The following is an 18,006-nucleotide window of genomic DNA, read 5'->3' as shown; positions in this document are numbered from 1 at the left end:
TAATGTAATGTAATGTAATGTAAAGCCATCAATCAATCAACCATTAATAAAAATCACAACCGCTGTTTGCCCTTTTAATTCTTCTTCATAAAGACCAAAATTAAAGCTTTAAGCCTCCCTTCCTCATTGATTATAACGGACAAACATACCTCCCCAGGACTATTGGAAGATCCCTGTGGGCCTTATCATCTTCCCATATGTATTACTCATTAGTACTAGTACCACTTCAACTCTTTGATTACCGATGCCCAAAATCATCACCACATTTATTTGGATGTTAAAAAATCAATTCTTCACTTTCACTGTCCCACTTCTAATTAATTTTAAATTTATTATTCTTATATGGACCACACCTCAATACTTGAATAGAGAAAAAGAAATAAGAGAAAGGTTTTAATGGCTCATTATTTTATCCCTCATCACCTTCTTTTCCCCACTTCCCATGATCCCATCTCTGGAAGCCAGAAACTCTCCCCCACCCCTTTACATTGTATTTGCATTTGCATTTGCATTTGCATTTGCACATCTTATTAAAATAACAAAAAGAGAGAGCAAAAAGACTGAAATGCTGTTAATAAATAACATCATAAAGAAAAGAAAGAGGGTTGGAGAATAAAATGCACACAAGTTAAAAAGTAGCTTTTTTAATACATAGCTCCATTCAACTTCTTCTCTCTTTCTCTTGCTTTCTTTAGTTGAAAAAAAAAAAGAGGGTCTTTCTTGTTCTTGTTCTTGGAGAGAGAGAGAGAGAGAGAGAGAGAGAGAGGGGGGAGGGAGAGCCTTGGGAGTTGGAGTTGAGGACATACTGTATCTTGGCTCTTGCTTCGATTTGGGTTTCTTGTCGGAGGAGTAGCAGGAGAGAAGTGTACCAATTTCAATCTCTTTCCCTTCTTACTCCCCTTGTTCTACTTGTTGTTGTTGTTCTTCTTCTTCATCTTCTTTTATTTAATTTAATTTAATGTAGTTTTTATTTTCTGTATTTATTTGAAATGTGGTTTCTGGGGAGTGGATTTTGGCGGGTTTTATTTGGATTTATCCGGTTTTTCTTTGAATGACAACAAGAACGAGCGAAAAAGTGGGATTTTTTTGTTGGATTTCTGCGGATTTACAAGCGAATCGGAACCGCGTTTGTTTTCTTTCATTTGTTATCATCCAATCCAAAGACGTTGAAGATTTCTCATAACTCCTCTCTCCCTCTCTCTCCCCCCACACTTTTCTTATATATCATGTAAGAAAAGAAAAAAAAAAAAAATCACAGTTTGAAGATACACAGTGTATTTTCAAAAGGAGGGGTAATCTCTTACTGCATCTTTGGAAATATCAGGGGGATGAACAAACCAGAAAAGTTGATAGATTTGGTGATGATTTACTAATTAAAAGCATTCCTTTCCAGCAAAAAAAACCAAACAGGAAAGACCGGAGAAATTTTTAAGTAAGAAGACGACAGAGTGTTTGGTGTGATCTTGAGATTCAATGGAATGAATCTTTGCCCAAGCGTCAGCTAGATCTTCATCACCAAATTTGATAAACAATCTTAGCGTCCATCTTCCCTCATCTCCTCTCTATATAAACCACCACCACTGACACCCTTCCCTTCACCAAGACATCTTCATCAATCTGGTAATCTCCCTAGCTCTGCTTGCCTTCTTTAGCTTTCTGAGATCCATGGCACTTGAGGCAAGGAAAGGTGCCAACTTGGCCAACGTTGGTGCTGGCTTTGCAGTCTTGTCTGCTGTTCTTGCTGTCTCCATAGCTATAAACATTGCCCTCTTGGGTTTCCTACCTGGTGTTTACCAACCTAAGCAGGCGGGATATGGTCAATCCCACACAAAGACCAGCACCAACACCGCAGTGCAGCAGCCGTTAGAGCGCGCCAAGGATGAGACTAGTGTCTCGTCCACCAGTGGCTCCCTGCCTGCCTCCCAAGGCTCTGTAATCAACCTTGATCAGTGAGTACTGTGTCCTTTACCTTGTGCTTTTCTTTCTTGTGGTCCTCTTTTTATTGTTATTGTTATTACTACTATTATTATTATTATTATTATTCTGGTTTGTATTGTATTTAGTTAATGCAACCTTTGATTGCTGAACCACATCTCACCCACACTGACTGCACCATTACTTGCCATCATCCTCTTTTTTTATACATACATACATATACTTTGCTTATTCTTTAATGATAATTAGAATACAGGCTTCATCTTGTTTTATACATACGTACATACATACATACATACATATACTTTGTGTTTTCTTTAATGATAATTAGAATACATGCTTTCTAAATTGCTGCTGCTGTGTTATTGGCCGTGGTAGTGATGAATGGTGATGAATTGTTGTGTTTGTGTATGTGTGTTTTCTGTTGCATTGCATTGCATTGCACTGCAGTGGAGACCCGACGATGTTTGAGTCGTTTTGGAGAGCCAACGGAGAAGAAGCGACAATTGTCATCCCAGGATGGCAGACAATGAGCTACTTCTCTGATGTTTCCAACCTTTGTTGGTTCCTCGAGCCAGAATTTGCCAAACAGATACGACGTCTGCATGGCTTGGTTGGTAATGCTGTGGTTGAGGACCGACACATTGTTGTGGGGACCGGATCAACCCAGCTCTTCCAGGCTGCTCTCTATGCTCTCTCTCCTTCTGATGGATTGCAGCCCATACCTGTCATCTCTGCTGTGCCATATTACTCGGTTAGCATCCTTCACTTGTAATCTCATTGACTAAACACCCTTCTGAGTTCTGACATTGTGAATTGTTGTTAAGATAAGTGCAATAAATCCTTAACAAACTTTTGCAAGATATAGATGAATTAACTTACATTATTTTTTCTGCAGTCATACCCAGCTGTGACAGACTTCCTTCATTCTGGGTTGTTTCGGTGGGCTGGAGATGCCAATGCATTCCAAGGGGAGAACTACATTGAGCTTGTCTGCTCCCCAAATAACCCTGATGGATTCATGAAGGAAGCGGTCTTGAAGTCGGACACAGGGAAAACAATCCATGATCTTGCCTACTACTGGCCACAGTACACTGCCATCAGTTCTCCGGCAAATCATGACATTATGCTCTTCACAGCATCTAAGAGTACAGGACATGCAGGGACTCGTGTAGGGTGAGCTTGCGCAGCTGCTGTAATGTGGACTAATTGTTTGTTTATTCATATCAAGAATGATACTGATACTTTAGCAGCCGAAAGTAGATTGTATTCAAATGTTGTTGCTTGATTAAGAATTTCTGACCTTGTGTGAACAGATGGGCTCTTGTGAAGGACCAGGAGATCGCCAAGCGAATGACAAAGTACATTGAGCTCAACTCCCTTGGAGTGTCAAAAGATTCACAACTTCGAGCTGCAAAAATTCTGAAAGTGATTTCCGATGGATATGAGTTCCCAAGCTCAAGAGATGTTAAACTCTTCGACTTTGGTCGCAATCATATGAGGAACCGTTGGGAGAGGCTGAGGGAAGTCGTCCGTGAGACAGGGATCTTTAGCCTGCCTGAGTTCCCCTCTGAGGACTGCTCTTTCACAGGCGACAGAACATCAAGCTTTCCTGGTATACATCGTCGTCAGAAATAGTTTTAAAAGATTAGTTGTATGAACTGTGAAAGAAGAACAATGACTGGTAATCTTGTTTGTTTGTTTTCTTTGTTATGCAGCATTTGCATGGGTGAAGTGTGAGTGGGAGAATGCTCAAGACTGTGCAGCATTTCTAAAGAGTCATAACATACTGACCAGGAGTGGGAAGCATTTTGGTGTTGGTTTGAATTATGCAAGAGTTAGCATGTTGGACAGGGATGAAACTTTTGATATTTTCATTCAGAAATTGTATTCTATCAAGTGAAATCTTTGATTATTGTTTTTCCTTTTGTTTCTCTTATTATTTCTATATGTATCAATTTTGAGAGAGGATGTCCTTTATTTCATTTGTTTCCCTTTCTCTTTTTGGTTAATGAAAATCATTTGTTATTATTTCAAGAGTCTACAATCTACATGCTTTTTAGAAGCTTTTGCATGGATTGTTTTGTTTTTTTCTTTAGAACTTTTTTTTTTCCTAAATAAGGAAATCCTAAACTAATCATATTGCCAAGAAACTATCTTTTGTTGGGGGTAAAAAAAGAGATATGTATACTAGAAACAAAGTTGGTAATGCAATAACTGACATCAATAGATGTGACTTTCTATTCGTTTGAATGCATGTTAATATAAATTGTATTCTTCATGTGTTTGTCAATAGATATATAGTTTTTTTAATATGGATTTTGTCATACTCTTTTATTTCTATCATTGTCAACTTTGAGACTCATTATAAAACTATCTGCTTGAACCATACGCAGCTATGATATTCTTGTACATGTAAGTGAATATCTAAATTTTTTTTTTTAAATTTTAATTCTAGTATATAATAATTTGAATAAAGAACTTTCAGAGCTAAAATTAAGATGGTTTTTAATGACATTTTCTATCATATAATTCATTCTATTTTTTATATTGTAAAAAAAAATGATGCCATTCACTTTATCTGTCTGTATACATATATGTTTCATTTTTATCTTAGTGTGATGTTGCACCTAAGTTTTTCCTTTCCTTTCTTTTTTTTTGTTTTTAAATTTTTATAAGAAGGTTTATATTATTTAGCTAATTATTGATGACGTTAATGTAAATTTTTCATTTTTTGGGATACAAAGGAATAAAGCACTAATTTAATAAAAATAAAAGCAGACATAAAACTATAAGCTATAACATATACAATCATCCATGACATTTATATTCCTTGTGTGAGTCACATAAGAAATATATATATATATATATAATATAACATCACATCATAATATATATTTCATTAAATGAAAAATTTTATTAGTAATACAATATAATTTTATTATTGGGAAAATTACTGTTCACCCATCGTAATTTTCAAAACTTCCCAAAAACCCCCTCCAACTTTTGCACACCCCGGATAGCCCTCCGTTATATTTTACATTCCTTTTAACCCCCCGCCGGTAAGTTGAAGTGGGTCCACGATATGAAATTCTTTTTTTGCCTTTGCAAAAGGTGGGAAAAATGGCGCTCAATCATAACTTTTCTTTATCGATAGTTTTTTTCAAATTTTTTTGCCTCCCTGCTTGCTTTTTCTCAAACAAAGTTTAGAAGGCTCATATCTTGTTCTTCTTGTTCTTGTTCTTGTTCTTGTTCTTCTTTTTCTTCTTCTCATTTGGTGTATTTAATTTTAGCTCTTCCGATTAAATTATGGAGAGTTTTTTTGTGCTATTGCTAGATACAACTGGGGAGGGGACGAGTGCTAATGTTCACTGCACGACTTCTTGGGAATCGATGTTAGGCATGAAATATGTGAGCGATGGGGTCTTGATATTTCCCGTGTCAGGGGTGAAGTTTATCACACCCTGATGGACATAAAACAGTATGTCTCATATAAAAGCGAGGTTGACTTCCAGACGCATGTGTCACGTGCACTCCATCTTCAAATGTTCGTTGTTGATCTTGTTGTTGAGACGGATAATGTGGCATCGTATCCCTCATCGAAAAGCGAGTTCTTCTCGTTGTAAGTTTCTTCTCGCTTTATGTTTATATAGTTGTAGAAGTTAATTATTGTTTATTATCCCACGTCATCTGCTTTATATTTATCAAGTTTCCATTTAAACACTATTGTCTCCGATTAACTTATTAACTTATTATTTAACTTTTTTTGTTTTTAACGTTTAAGATTTATGTTTATCGTTTAAATATTTTTGTGTCTCTGTTTAAATATTGATCGTGTTCGTTTAAACTAAAGTGTTGGCGGGGAATTTCGAATCCGGCATCGCCTGCTCCACATCATGGTGAGCTCGAGGGTGTGGCATGCCTTCCTTCCTCATCCGATCAGTGCAAGTGTTGTCGTTGGATATTGGACAATGTTTTGAAGGCGTTGAACATTTCGAGACGCACTTAGGAATTTTTGCAATCAAAAGGAATTTTTGACTTCAAATTCTTGAAGAACGAGAAACACCCGGGTGATCGTGGAAGGAAGCTTCGACTTCAAAAATGGCGTATAAGGAAGCTATATTCCCCATACCGAGACAATGACAGTCGATGGATGAAAATCGCGAATCGCGTTATGCGATCACTCTGTGACGAGAAGGCAACCTGGGTGTCCTAGACGAAAGAGGATCGAGTCGTAGCGTCCCGAGGTCCGCAAGTTGCGTTGTAGCCATTGCCACGTTTCGAGTCACAATCGCAGATCGTGGAATGAATCATGTGCCGACTAGGCATTGTGTATATACTTCTTATTATTGTTTAAATATTGAACTTTATATTTAAATATATCTCTTACGCTTTTAAATATTTTTATTCTCTGTTTAACTCATTATTTTTTTATCGTTTAAAAATAAATTTGTATCCGCTTAAAATGTACTAACGGGATGGTGCTAGCGGTTCCCCTAGCTGCACTAATACACGCTCGGTTCCCCCAAGCGTTTCCACTCCCGTCGCACATAAAAAAATCGGAACATTACATTACACTCTATAAGAGATTATTAAGTAATAAGGATATTTTTAAACAGAAAAATATTAAGTATATTTTTTTGTTGTAATTACATTGATATTATTAAATAATAAGGATATTTTTAAACGGAAAAATATTAAATTTAAACAGAGAAAGCTAAACTTAAACAGAGAAAACGAAAGTTAAAGGGCAAAAAGTTATCATTATACGCTTAAAATGAATGTTGATATTAGCCAATAATGAAAATGAAAAATGAAACAGAACCCTACCCGATAATGTACCTCTGGACTACAATATCATCCAACAAGAACAGAACCTCAAAACGAAATAGAATGAATTTAATTGAATTTAGATACATGTACATTTACATTGACAAAAATTTGTCATGTTCTTCGGAAAAATGAATTGAATTTAAAACCGGTTTACATTTGAAACTATTACACCCTATACAATGACTATGACCCCGCTATGCGTACACTCCCCTCGGTTCGCTTTTTTACACGAGAAAAGCGGAGTTTAAACAATTACATTGATATTTACACAATGAACTATATACTTAAACACCGAAAGTGTATGTTAAACAATGAATCTGGATTATTAAAGAAAGAATCGTGTATACAAATATAGAAAGAATGACTAAGAACCCGCTTGCAAGACTCCCTCCGGGCCGTGATGCCTGCGCCTCCCTCCCTAAGTATGCGGGAAACATACCTTAATCGCAGATAAGGGACGCTCGGTCTGCATGTACCCGTAGCTTCTCACCCGGCTGAGTAATCGCTCGATAAACCGCATGACATAGACGCACTGCGATCGACACTTCCTTTTTTTCCGTCGTGGGGCTTCGAGTGTCGTGAACAAGCGGGTACTTTTGATCGCCGACTCGCCCAACTCCATGTCGATACAGAGGTCGAATAGGTTCCGCTGTCGAGATATACAAGTTCATATTAGAATGTCGATACAGAGGTCGAATAGGTTCCGGAAATGTAATTTGTTAAACGGTAAACACTCAGTTCTTAAACACTGATATCATTTTTTAAGCAGTGACGCATACTATTAAACAGAGATACAAATAATTAAATGGAGACGAACTAACTTAAGCGGTAAAAGCTCATTGTTTAAACGGAGACCCTCATTTTTTTACAACTGCAACCATATCAACTGAAAGGGTAAACGTAGATTATAAACATTACACAAAGCACAACAATCGGAAAACCATTTCGATCGTATACATAGACGAAAATGTAAAAACAAAACAAAAAAACCCTAGCCGAGACATCTCCTGCAGACTAACAAAAACCCCACCGATTAATCCCCTCGAAAGCTTCAATGTCTTCCAACAAAAAAACAAAATCACAAACCAAAAACCGAAAAAAATGTCTCTTCGTAATGAATAGTTAACAAAAACCATAATGAATACCTTAGATCGCAAAGTGACGAAAATCGTCGAATACTTGCACGGGACTTCTTCTTCGAGACGCCGGTGGAAAGGGAAGAGTCTGGGTGGGAAGAGAAGAGTGGAGACGCGAGTTGAGCTGGAGTCGCGAGTTGAGAGAAGACAAGCAAATTGTAATGCCTAAGAAAAAAACCCACCCACTTCTTCTCACACCGAAATGGGTGCGATCCCACGACTTCGTGCAAGGGCATTTTCGTCCATAAAATTTTAAATACACTCCGCTTTAATCGTCATACGTACTTTGGGGTTTCAAAATCATAGAGTTGAAAAGGAAGGGGTTTTTGGGTATTCCGAAACTATGGGGGTTTGTTTGGCAATTTGGCAAAGTTGTAGGGTTTTTTTTACAATTTCCACTTTATTTTTTGACAACACAAATATCATTCTTTTGGTTGTTAAAATATTATGAATAATTTAATTTTAAAATATATTTTTATTTATTAAAAAAAATTTAGAAAATTAAATTCCTAATTTATTTTCATTGTCGTTTTGAGCACTTCTCATTCTCGAGCTCTTGAGATCCCAGCAATGGCGATCGCGGCCTCTTCGAGATTCAGAGGTCCAGTTGAGATCTAATCCTCGAGAAGCCCTAAACGGAGAGCAATGGCGGGCGCCGTCTCGGCGCTGTTCCTCCTCGACATCAAGGGACGAGTCCTCATTTGGCGGGACTATCGCGGCGATGTCTCTGCCTCTCAGGCGGAGCGCTTCTTCACCAAGCTCATCGAGAAGGAGGTAGTTGTTATCACGGGCTTCTCTCAATTTCAATGGCGATTGTGTGATTCGATCTCTAGAATACCTTGGTTTCCTTGTTTTTTTGTGAACAGGGGGACCCGGGCTCGCATGATCCTGTGGTGTATGACAATGGCGTGAGCTATATGTTCGTGCAGCACAGCAACGTCTTCTTGATGACAGCCGCCCGTCAGAACTGTAACGCCGTCAGCATCCTCCTCTTTCTCCATCGCGTCATTGATGTGAGCTTACTTCTGCTAGGGTTCTTCACTTTTAATCTGTGAATAGCTTCATTGAAGCTCTTTCAATGTAGGTCTTCAAGCATTACTTTGAGGAATTGCAGGAGGAATCATTGAGGGATAACTTTGTAGCTGTGGTATGAAAATTTGAAACTTTGTTTTGATGCATGCTTAGATGTTAATTAGACGGCACAATGAGTTTTTAGCAATTTGTTTGTGTGGTTTGGGCAGTATGAGTTGCTGGATGAGATGATGGACTTTGGGTATCCTCAGTACACTGAGGCGAAAATTCTTAGTGAGTTTATTAAGACAGATGCGTATAGAATGGAAGTAACACAGAGGCCACCGATGGCTGTCACAAATGCAGTGTCATGGCGTAGTGAAGGAGTGAGATACAAGAAAAATGAAGTAGGTTGTTTGATCTCTTTTCCCATGTAATAAGATAATACTCTTGTGATGCTATTTCAAAAGTATCAATTCTTTTTTCTTATCACATATATATTTTTCCAGGTATTCTTGGATGTTGTGGAAAGTGTTAACATACTTGTCAATAGCAATGGACAGATTATCCGGTCTGATGTAGTTGGAGCATTAAAAATGAGGACCTACTTAAGGTGAGCCACCTTTTCCTTTTTGCAAATTGCTATTATTTGAAGTAAGGGAAAATGTTTATTTGGTTGCTCTATTAGAGCATCACAGCTTTTTGACATGCTTGGCCCTTGTTGATTAAATTGTTACAAGCTTTGAAGTTTTGATGGCTGGCTATTATTTTCGGAAACTAGATAGCCAATATTGAATGCTGGTATTTACAAGCTTTTAGCAAGCCATCACCATACATCTTTCTGTCCATATTGTGTTGTTGAATCTCGCATAGAATTCCTTTTTGTATGGTCAGCAAAGTCACTCTTTTCATGATCATATTAAGCTTAAAAAGAAAAAAGAATTCAAGGGTTGGTGTTTTAACTTCTTGTTTAGTTTTATAATTCGGAGATTAGGAAGTTATATCAACTAGGAGGTGGGGAACTATCAACGTGTTGATTGAAATAAAAAAGACTTATAGTTAGCCCCCATCTCAAGTGCATGGATTATTTTCGAGGAAATAATCTGGTTTGTTACCTTGAGAATTGGTACAAGTGTAACTGTGGATTCAGGGGGAACTTAGATGCAAAAATGATGCGCGCAAGATGCCTTCGGGAATTAACGAAGAGAGGAAAGGTGGATAGATTGGAGAAAGGGAGAATTAGAAAAGATAAGTGGAGTAGAATGAGAAGAAGAGAAATTGGAGAGGATTCATCCTACTTCTCCATTGATTCTATTAGATATTTATCATTCACTCCCATAACTACCATCCCATACAGATAATGCCACGTGGCAATTATAACCAACCACTAAGACCCCACTACATGTATGCGACCTTACATAAAATCTAATAAGTGAGGACTATAATGCATTACATCTGCTTTACCTAATAAAATAAGTAAGAAGACTATAATGCATTATATATGCATTACATAATAAAATTTGAAAAGTGAGGGGGACTTCTTGCTAATGTGCTTCAGATTCGCAACATTGGCCTCCCCTAGAGATTGCACCTTGTCCTCAAGGTGTAAATCAAGATATGTGGAGGAAAGGACGTCGGCATCCTCCAAGGTAGCCTCATCAACTGGATGATGTGCCCATTGGATAACTAGCAGTCGGATTAAGTGCCCTTGACGCAAAATAGTTCGAAAGATGTGGACGTGCATTAGGTGGAGGACTGGATGGTGGTTAAAGATATCCGGGAGAGGTGCTTGTTGAGAAGTGTGATCTCCCTGGCAGAGCTTGAAACATGTCATGAAAGTGAGCCGACGAAGGTAATGATAGATGATAAGCCAAAACGCCTATGCGCTTTATGATTTGGAATGGACTGAAGAAGTGTCGGGACAACTTGGTGGTGTGATTGAGCGCCTTTGCGGAAGACTGGCTGTATGGTTGTAGACAAAGGAAAACCCAATCTCCAATGCTAAAGGTTGCGTCGGAACGGCGGGCATTATCTTGGTTTGACATCCTGTTCAGCGCATGCGGTAGGTTACTACGAAGAGTGGATAGCACCTCAGAGTGCTGTTAAGAGGTCGTCGATAGCCACCACGTGTGTGGAGCCAGAAATATAATCAAGCAATGAAGGAGGGGTCCATTTGAATACTGCTTCATAAGGGACATGCGAATAGCTGAGTGCCACAAAGTGTTATATTGCCACTTGACCCATGGCAATAGTCGTGACCAGCGATGGGGTTGGTTGGCAACGAAGCAACGGAGTTAATCTTCCAAATAACGGTTTAAAAATTTCGTTTGTCTGTCAATTTGAGGGTGATAGGCGCTGCTCATGGCTAACACCGTGCCTTGAATTTTAAATAACTTGCTCCAAAAGTACTCATGTATATGGGGTCCTGATTGGAGATGATATTTGAAAGAATACTGTGAAGTTGGACTATATCATGAACAAAGATCTCTACAACTTGGGGAGTCGTGAACCTAGGATCGAGTGTTGAGAAGTGCCCATGTTTGGTAAGGCGGTCCACAACTACTGATATTGTAGTCTTTCCTTCGGATGGTGGTAATGTGTGATGAAGTCTACAGACACGGGGTCCCATATCTTGCCAAAAATCCTAAGCGGTTGAAGTAGTCCTTGAGGCGTGCGGTTGAATGGATTAATTGTCTGGCAAGTGTGACATTTCGCGACAAAGTCCTGGATAAACTTTCGAAGTCCCGGCTAGAAGAACACCACTGCTAACCACACTAGTGTTCGTTGAGCCCAGCATGCCCCCTTGTGGGCGAATTGTGAAACTTGGCCAAAACATAGACGCTTTCTTTGTAAAATAACAACCCATCTTTAATGGAGAATCCCGGATGATCTATAGGACTTTGTTGGACCGCTTCGTATAGCTTTGCTGCATCCGAATTTGACTTATAAGCTTGGCAAATGGCGTCATAAATTACAACAATTGATTGCGTCGTGGCTGAGAAAGAGTTGAAAGAATTCTCGGATAATTGGGAAAGTGCATTCGCTGGACCGCTGGCAACACTTGGTTTATGGACGGTGTCAAAATCGTATCCTGGCACCTTTGTTGCTCGGATGTTTGAATCGTTTGGTGTAATAAGGCATGAAAACTTTGATGGTTGGCCTCCACTATGAAACGCCGACCAACCTCCACTTCTTAATCGCCTTAGTTATAGCAAACAGTTCCCGTGCATTTGCTGCGGATGTCCGCATGTGGGGGTTTGAGTTGCTTGATGAAATAAGCTAGTGGTTGTCGATTTTGCAAGAGAACAACACCTATACCGGATCCGGAGGCATTAGTTTGCACCACAAACGGCTTATTGAAATCAGGCAATGCTAAGATGGTGTCCATCAAAGCATCCTTCAAGTGCTGGAAAGCAATGGAGGCTTCAGAACTCCAGAGGAATGCGTTCTTTTGAAACAAATTTCTGAGTGGGGTTACAACCGACGAGTAATTGGGGACGAAACGGCAATAATAGTCTGTGAGTTCGAGAAACCCTCGAAGCTTCTTCAATGAATTAGGAAGAGACCAATCCCGGATTGCTGCAACCTTGTCAAGATTCATTGCTATCACCTCGCCGGAGAGTTGATGCTCTAAATAGCCAATTTATGTACAACCAAATTCACATTTAGTTAGTTTACCGAAGAGAGAATTGGACTGCAAGATAGTAAGAACGGTGCAGATGTGGTCCAAATGTGCCTCCTGGGAGCGGCTATACACTCATATATCATCAAAGAACACAAGTACAAAGCGTCACAGAAGTCCCTGGAAAAGGAGTTCATCAACGCTTAAAATGTTGATGGTGCATTGGAAAGCCCAAATGACATGATAGTGAACTCGTAGTGATTGTCATGAGTGCGGAACGCCGTCTTTTTCACGTCTGATGGATGGATCCGGACTTGATGATAACCTGCACGCATGTCCAATTTAGAGAAGACAGTGGCACCAGCAACTTCATCCAACAACTTATCAATTGTGGGTATTGGGAACTGATCGCTGATGGTGATTGCGTTGAGGGCGCGGTAGACTGGTAGTCAACGTAGAAACCCTATGACCCATCTTTCTTCCGGACGAGCAATAAAGGTGACGAGAATGGGCTCGTGCTAGGTCGGTTTACCCTTTCAAGCAACATCTGTCCGACAAGCTTTTTAATCTCCGATTTCTGAAAGTGAGGATACCGAAATGGACGCATGTTGAGGGGTGGAGAGTTTGGCAGGAGAGGTATCCGGTAATCAGTTGGCCGCGGTGGTGGAAGGCATGTTGGGGTACTGAAGACGATGGCAAACTGTTGTAATAATACTTGAAGGAGAGCATGAAATGAATGGGGGTACCTGGGGCCCGATGTTCTGAGTTGTATCCCCACCTTGGGAAATCATTTGGAGATGAAAATAACATGTGCCCTCATCAGGTTGAGCTAGCTTGGCCAAACTTGACGGTGTTATGTATTGTTAAGTAGGTTGTTGAACATCTTGGAATCGGATACGTTGTCCCTTCCAATCGATCTCCATCCACAGATGTTGATAGTCAAACAGGATTGGCCCTAGCCTTGCCATCCATTTTACACCAAGGATCACATTGGCTCCGTAGATAGGAAGAAGCATCAAACCAACAGGGAAGAGAATTTCATTAAGCATTAGCGGTACCTCCAAGCTAGCACCAACACAATTGAGGAAGTCCCCATTTTCCACCGTAACTCGAAGATGCTGAGACAGCTGAATTGTGAGGCCGAGATGAGTCGCCAAACGAGATTGGATAAAATTGTTTGTCGATCCACCATCAATTAGGGGGTGTTTGGTATCCGGACTGGGAGGGGATTGGGAATGGAATGATGTATTAATAGTGCTATGCCCATGTTTGGGTGCACCACTAGGCAATGGGAATGGGTTTGGAGAGGGCATGGAGGAGGCATCCTCATGCCCCCCAAAATTGGGGGTAATGAGAGGGGAATGGGAAGGAATGTAGGGTAATTACTTATTTACCCTTTTTTATAAGTTTTATTAATTTAAATAATTATTTGTAATAATTAATATGATTTAATTAATTAAAATATTTAATTATTGTAATTAAAGATAATAATAATTAAAGTAAATAATAATTAATGTGAATTGTTTTAAACTAAATACATGAGGATTACTTATTCTTTGTGAGTTAAAAGACAAAATTACCCAATAGTAATAAATAATAGTTGTGAATGTTTGGATGTTTAATATAATAAATAATAATTAAATTATTATTATTAATTAAAATAATAATTAAAATGAAATGATAATAAATAATAGTTAAAACAATAATCCAATTCAAATAACAATTAAATAAATAGTTTTATTTATTATTAAAATAAAAATTTTAATTTAAATATTTAATTATAATATAAATAATACAACTCAAAATACTTTATAATTTAAAATTAATTATTATATAACCTAATATATAATATTTTTTAATTCATCAAGGGTATAAAAGTCATTTTATTATATTTTTTTCTTTTACTTTTTTCATTCCCAATGCATTATCCTCTCAATCCTTTACAACCAAACATAGTTTTCATTCCATGCCTTTACCATTCCCCCTCATTTTCATTCCTTCTCCAATCCTCTCCTTTCCATTCCTTGCAACCAAACGCCCCCTTAGTACCACAACCTTTTGTCCATGAATAGTTCTAGACAACTTTAATGTCGATGGAACGAGTTGTCCGGTAAGAGAATGGAATGAGATACATGGAGTGTTGCCAGCATCCACACTGGGAGCCTTCATCGAGACCGGGTCATCTGGCATTGGTGAATCATGTTTGTCCTTGGTACAGGATTCTTCGTCGCCCTCGACTATAAGGCACAGACTAATGTGGTTGGCAACGATGTCGCGGTGTAAACTTGGCACCACAGTTAAAGCAGAGTCCTTTTTCTCGCCGTGCGGCCATTTCTATGGGGTAAGATGCTTCACTGGAAGGCCCGTTGGTCATCCTCCATTCTGAACTGTGGAAGATGCAAGAGCTGGTGCTCTCGGAGGAGGAAGACGGGGCACCTGAAGTTGGCTGGTATTGCATTTATCTTGAACTAGGTTTGCCATGCCTATCGCCTCGTGAAGAGATTGCGGTCGTGTAATTCCTGTTGAATATCCTCTTGAAGTCCAGATAAGAATCAGTTGAGCAGATTGGAATGGCTGAGACTAACTATTCTTTTGGACAAGCTCTCGAACTCGGTGAGGTAGTCGGTCACCGTTGAGCGTTGTTTCATCTTATACAACTAGGCTACATGGTTGACAAAAGCTGACGATCTGAAGCGAAGCTCCGCTTGGCGCGCGAACGCCTCCCATGTCGATAGTTGGGCCGTAGGGTGCATCCAATGGTACCATTGGAATGCTTGCCCCATCATGTAGAAGGCGGCAATTCATAACTGTTGCTCGGTCGGTGTTTGGTGGAACGAAAAGAAATGGTCACACGTTTTCTCCTGAGAATAAAGGAACTAATTTTGGGGGTCGCACATTCACCGTGATAATGGAGGAACTGTGTTCTGAAGTTGTGGAAAGTGGGGATGGCGGGTTGGCCGACAATGTTGGCGGCAGAGGTAATAGTGGAGACATCATAATCTTCTCAAGTTTAGCGACCTTCACCATCTGATTGGCTGTGACTGTTTGTTGTGATGCCATTGAGTTCTGTAACGTCTCAAACACTTCTGCAAGGGTGTCCAACTTGGAGAGGACCGCATCATGTCGGTTATTTATCGCGGGGAATTGGTCATCAAGAGCCCTCGAGCGTGTAACCATCAACTGCCTCTCCATTGATTCTATTAGATATTTATCATTCACTCCCATAACTACCATGCCATACAGATAATGGCCAACCACTAAGGCCCCACTACATGCATGCGATGCACGACTCCATGACCAAACTATAATGCGTTACATAAAATCTAATAAGTGAGAGGACTATACTGCATCACATCTGTTTTACCTAATAAAATAAGTAAGAGGACTATAATGTATATATATGCATTACCTAATAAACTCTGAAAAGTGGGGGCTTCTTGCTAATGCGCTTAAGATTTACAACAAAAAACTAATGCTCCCATAGGTTTGAATTGTAAAGGATAGACTAAATGCGGAAGTATCCAGGAAATGACCAAGTTTATCACTCATCGCTCATGTTGCATACTGATACTGACACCATATTTATGACTATTAAACCAATGTTTTTCAATTTTTCTCCCCATCATAAAGCATCTTCTAAATTCCTAATGCTATCACACATACATCTGTTAGTCATTTGTTCTTACACTGAAACGGACTGTTTCAAGTTCCCTAGTCATTAATTTATTCTATTGTCTTACTGCTGATTTCTTGTTTGTGTTGGTATATTTATTTTCATAGGTAAAATAGGTGAATAAAAATGAATGGTGCCTTATCTCTTGATGTTGCAGCCACTTCATGGTACCTAAACCATTTACTTGATTTTGAATGCAGTGGGATGCCTGAGTGTAAGCTAGGGCTAAATGATCGAGTGCTTTTGGAGGCTCAAGGTCAGACAACAAAGGGGAAAGCAATAGATCTTGATGACATTAAGTTTCATCAGTAAGTGATTTTTCTGACGTTTTTGAAGTTGTATTGCTGTTGTATGGAGGCATACTTTTCTATCCTGCAGTGAAAATATTATTCAGTGCAACAAATATTAACAACTTACATATCTTTAGGTGTGTGCGTCTAGCTCGTTTTGAAAATGACCGGACTATATCCTTTATCCCACCTGATGGGTCATTTGATCTCATGACATATAGACTAAATACACAGGTTTGTTTTTGTTGCTGCTTACATCTAACAATCATCTCTAGAGCTGTTCAACATATCATCAGTTAATATTGGCTTCATCAGGTTAAACCTCTCATTTGGGTGGAAGCTCAAGTTGAAAGGCACTCAAGAAGTCGCATAGAGATAATGGTAAAAGCTAGAAGCCAATTTAAGGAAAGAAGGTAATCACAGTCTTTCAAACTTTGTGTTGAGCAAGGAACTTTCTAGTTTCTTTTGTTTTTTCTTTTCGTTGGTCTTCCTGGATATTTTTCTTTCACAATCAGTGACTGTTGTTATATTATTTGCAACCCCTGGCAGCACTGCAACGAATGTAGAAATTGAATTGCCTGTTCCTTCAGATTCTACCAATTCAAATGCCCGTTCCTCAATGGGATCTGCATCATATGCACCTGAAAAGGATGCTTTAGTTTGGAAAATAAAATCATTTCCTGGTGGCAAGGTATTATAAAGCCTATGCGCATGCAATATCAATGCAAATCTTTATGGTTACCTAACTTGCTTAAAGACTTAACAGTCCAGTCTCTGATGGTTCTAATGATGATAACTTTGAATATGTAGGAGTATATGTTGAGAGCGGAATTTAGCCTTCCAAGTATAACTGCTGAAGAAGCTTCACCTGAGAAAAAGGCTCCTATTAGGGTTAAGTTTGAGATTCCATACTTTACTGTATCTGGAATACAGGTATCTTTTTTTTTTTTTTTAATCCTCCCTTTTCTCTTGTGTTAACATTGTTTCATACATTTCCTTAATCAACTCGATCTTTTATTCACTGTTTCTAATTGAATTCCATCAACATGTAGGTTCGCTATTTGAAAATCATTGAGAAAACTGGATACCAGGCCCTTCCATGGGTGCGGTACATTACCATGGCTGGTGAATATGAGTTGAGACTCATCTAGCTTCGGCAAACACGAAGAATGCATGACAAACCATACATGAGCACATGAAAACTATAAAACTTGCTCAAGCATATAGTGTCTTCGGCCATACTTCTGTCCTGGAATTGTGGTGCTGCATATCATCGCCACTGGAGCGCATCCTACTCATCTTGTTATTATATTTGGTGGTCTTCTCCCACCCACACTGCAAAACAAGCTGGTTTGGTTGATGAATGTACAAAAGCCTGAGCCTAAGCAAAGCTAGTGGCTGCAATGTTATATTGTATGCATTAAAGATGTTGCATTAACGCCTGAATGATTTACTAGAAAACAGTCCTCTTTCAGTTATGGAATGGATAACAATTTCATCACCAAA

At 39.0% G+C, this 18,006-nt stretch overlaps 2 protein-coding genes across 2 annotated transcripts; both read left to right on the top strand.

The window, feature by feature from the left end:
* The first annotated feature begins 499 nt into the window (after window positions 1–499).
* Window positions 500–3,972, top strand: LOC120280318 (tryptophan aminotransferase-related protein 2-like). The gene is made up of 5 exons (XM_039287110.1): window positions 500–1,949; window positions 2,386–2,689; window positions 2,834–3,111; window positions 3,252–3,550; window positions 3,654–3,972. Exons 1-5 carry the CDS (start codon window positions 1,666–1,668, stop codon window positions 3,836–3,838), a joined length of 1,350 nt encoding a protein of 449 aa, XP_039143044.1. The 5' UTR covers window positions 500–1,665; the 3' UTR covers window positions 3,839–3,972.
* A 4,463-nt stretch (window positions 3,973–8,435) lies between these two features.
* Window positions 8,436–17,974, top strand: LOC120281423 (AP-1 complex subunit mu-2-like). Its single transcript, XM_039288264.1, has 11 exons — window positions 8,436–8,678; window positions 8,771–8,917; window positions 8,989–9,051; window positions 9,146–9,322; window positions 9,425–9,528; window positions 16,411–16,518; window positions 16,638–16,734; window positions 16,816–16,913; window positions 17,050–17,191; window positions 17,311–17,433; window positions 17,553–17,974. Exons 1-11 carry the CDS (start codon window positions 8,550–8,552, stop codon window positions 17,649–17,651), a joined length of 1,287 nt encoding a protein of 428 aa, XP_039144198.1. The 5' UTR covers window positions 8,436–8,549; the 3' UTR covers window positions 17,652–17,974.
* The last annotated feature ends 32 nt before the right edge of the window (window positions 17,975–18,006 follow it).

The sequence above is a fragment of the Dioscorea cayenensis genome, chromosome 17 (genome assembly GCF_009730915.1).
Source record: "Dioscorea cayenensis subsp. rotundata cultivar TDr96_F1 chromosome 17, TDr96_F1_v2_PseudoChromosome.rev07_lg8_w22 25.fasta, whole genome shotgun sequence".
Taxonomy (NCBI): Eukaryota; Viridiplantae; Streptophyta; class Magnoliopsida; order Dioscoreales; family Dioscoreaceae; genus Dioscorea; species Dioscorea cayenensis.
The sequence above is the reverse complement of the archived record's forward strand: the minus strand, read 5'-3'. Positions and strand labels throughout refer to the sequence as shown.

Excerpts from the sequence above, each read along its gene's own strand:
- LOC120280318 (XM_039287110.1), top strand. The coding sequence starts at position 1,666 with ATGGCACTTGAGGCAAGGAAAGGTGCCAACTTGGCCAACGTTGGTGCT. Across the intron at positions 2,690-2,833 it reads CTGCTGTGCCATATTACTCG|TCATACCCAGCTGTGACAGA; the intron begins GTTAGCATCCTT and ends TTTTTTCTGCAG. Across the intron at positions 3,112-3,251 it reads CATGCAGGGACTCGTGTAGG|ATGGGCTCTTGTGAAGGACC; the intron begins GTGAGCTTGCGC and ends TTGTGTGAACAG.
- LOC120281423 (XM_039288264.1), top strand. The coding sequence starts at position 8,550 with ATGGCGGGCGCCGTCTCGGCGCTGTTCCTCCTCGACATCAAGGGACGA. Across the intron at positions 16,914-17,049 it reads AGCCAATTTAAGGAAAGAAG|CACTGCAACGAATGTAGAAA; the intron begins GTAATCACAGTC and ends AACCCCTGGCAG. Across the intron at positions 17,192-17,310 it reads AATCATTTCCTGGTGGCAAG|GAGTATATGTTGAGAGCGGA; the intron begins GTATTATAAAGC and ends TTGAATATGTAG.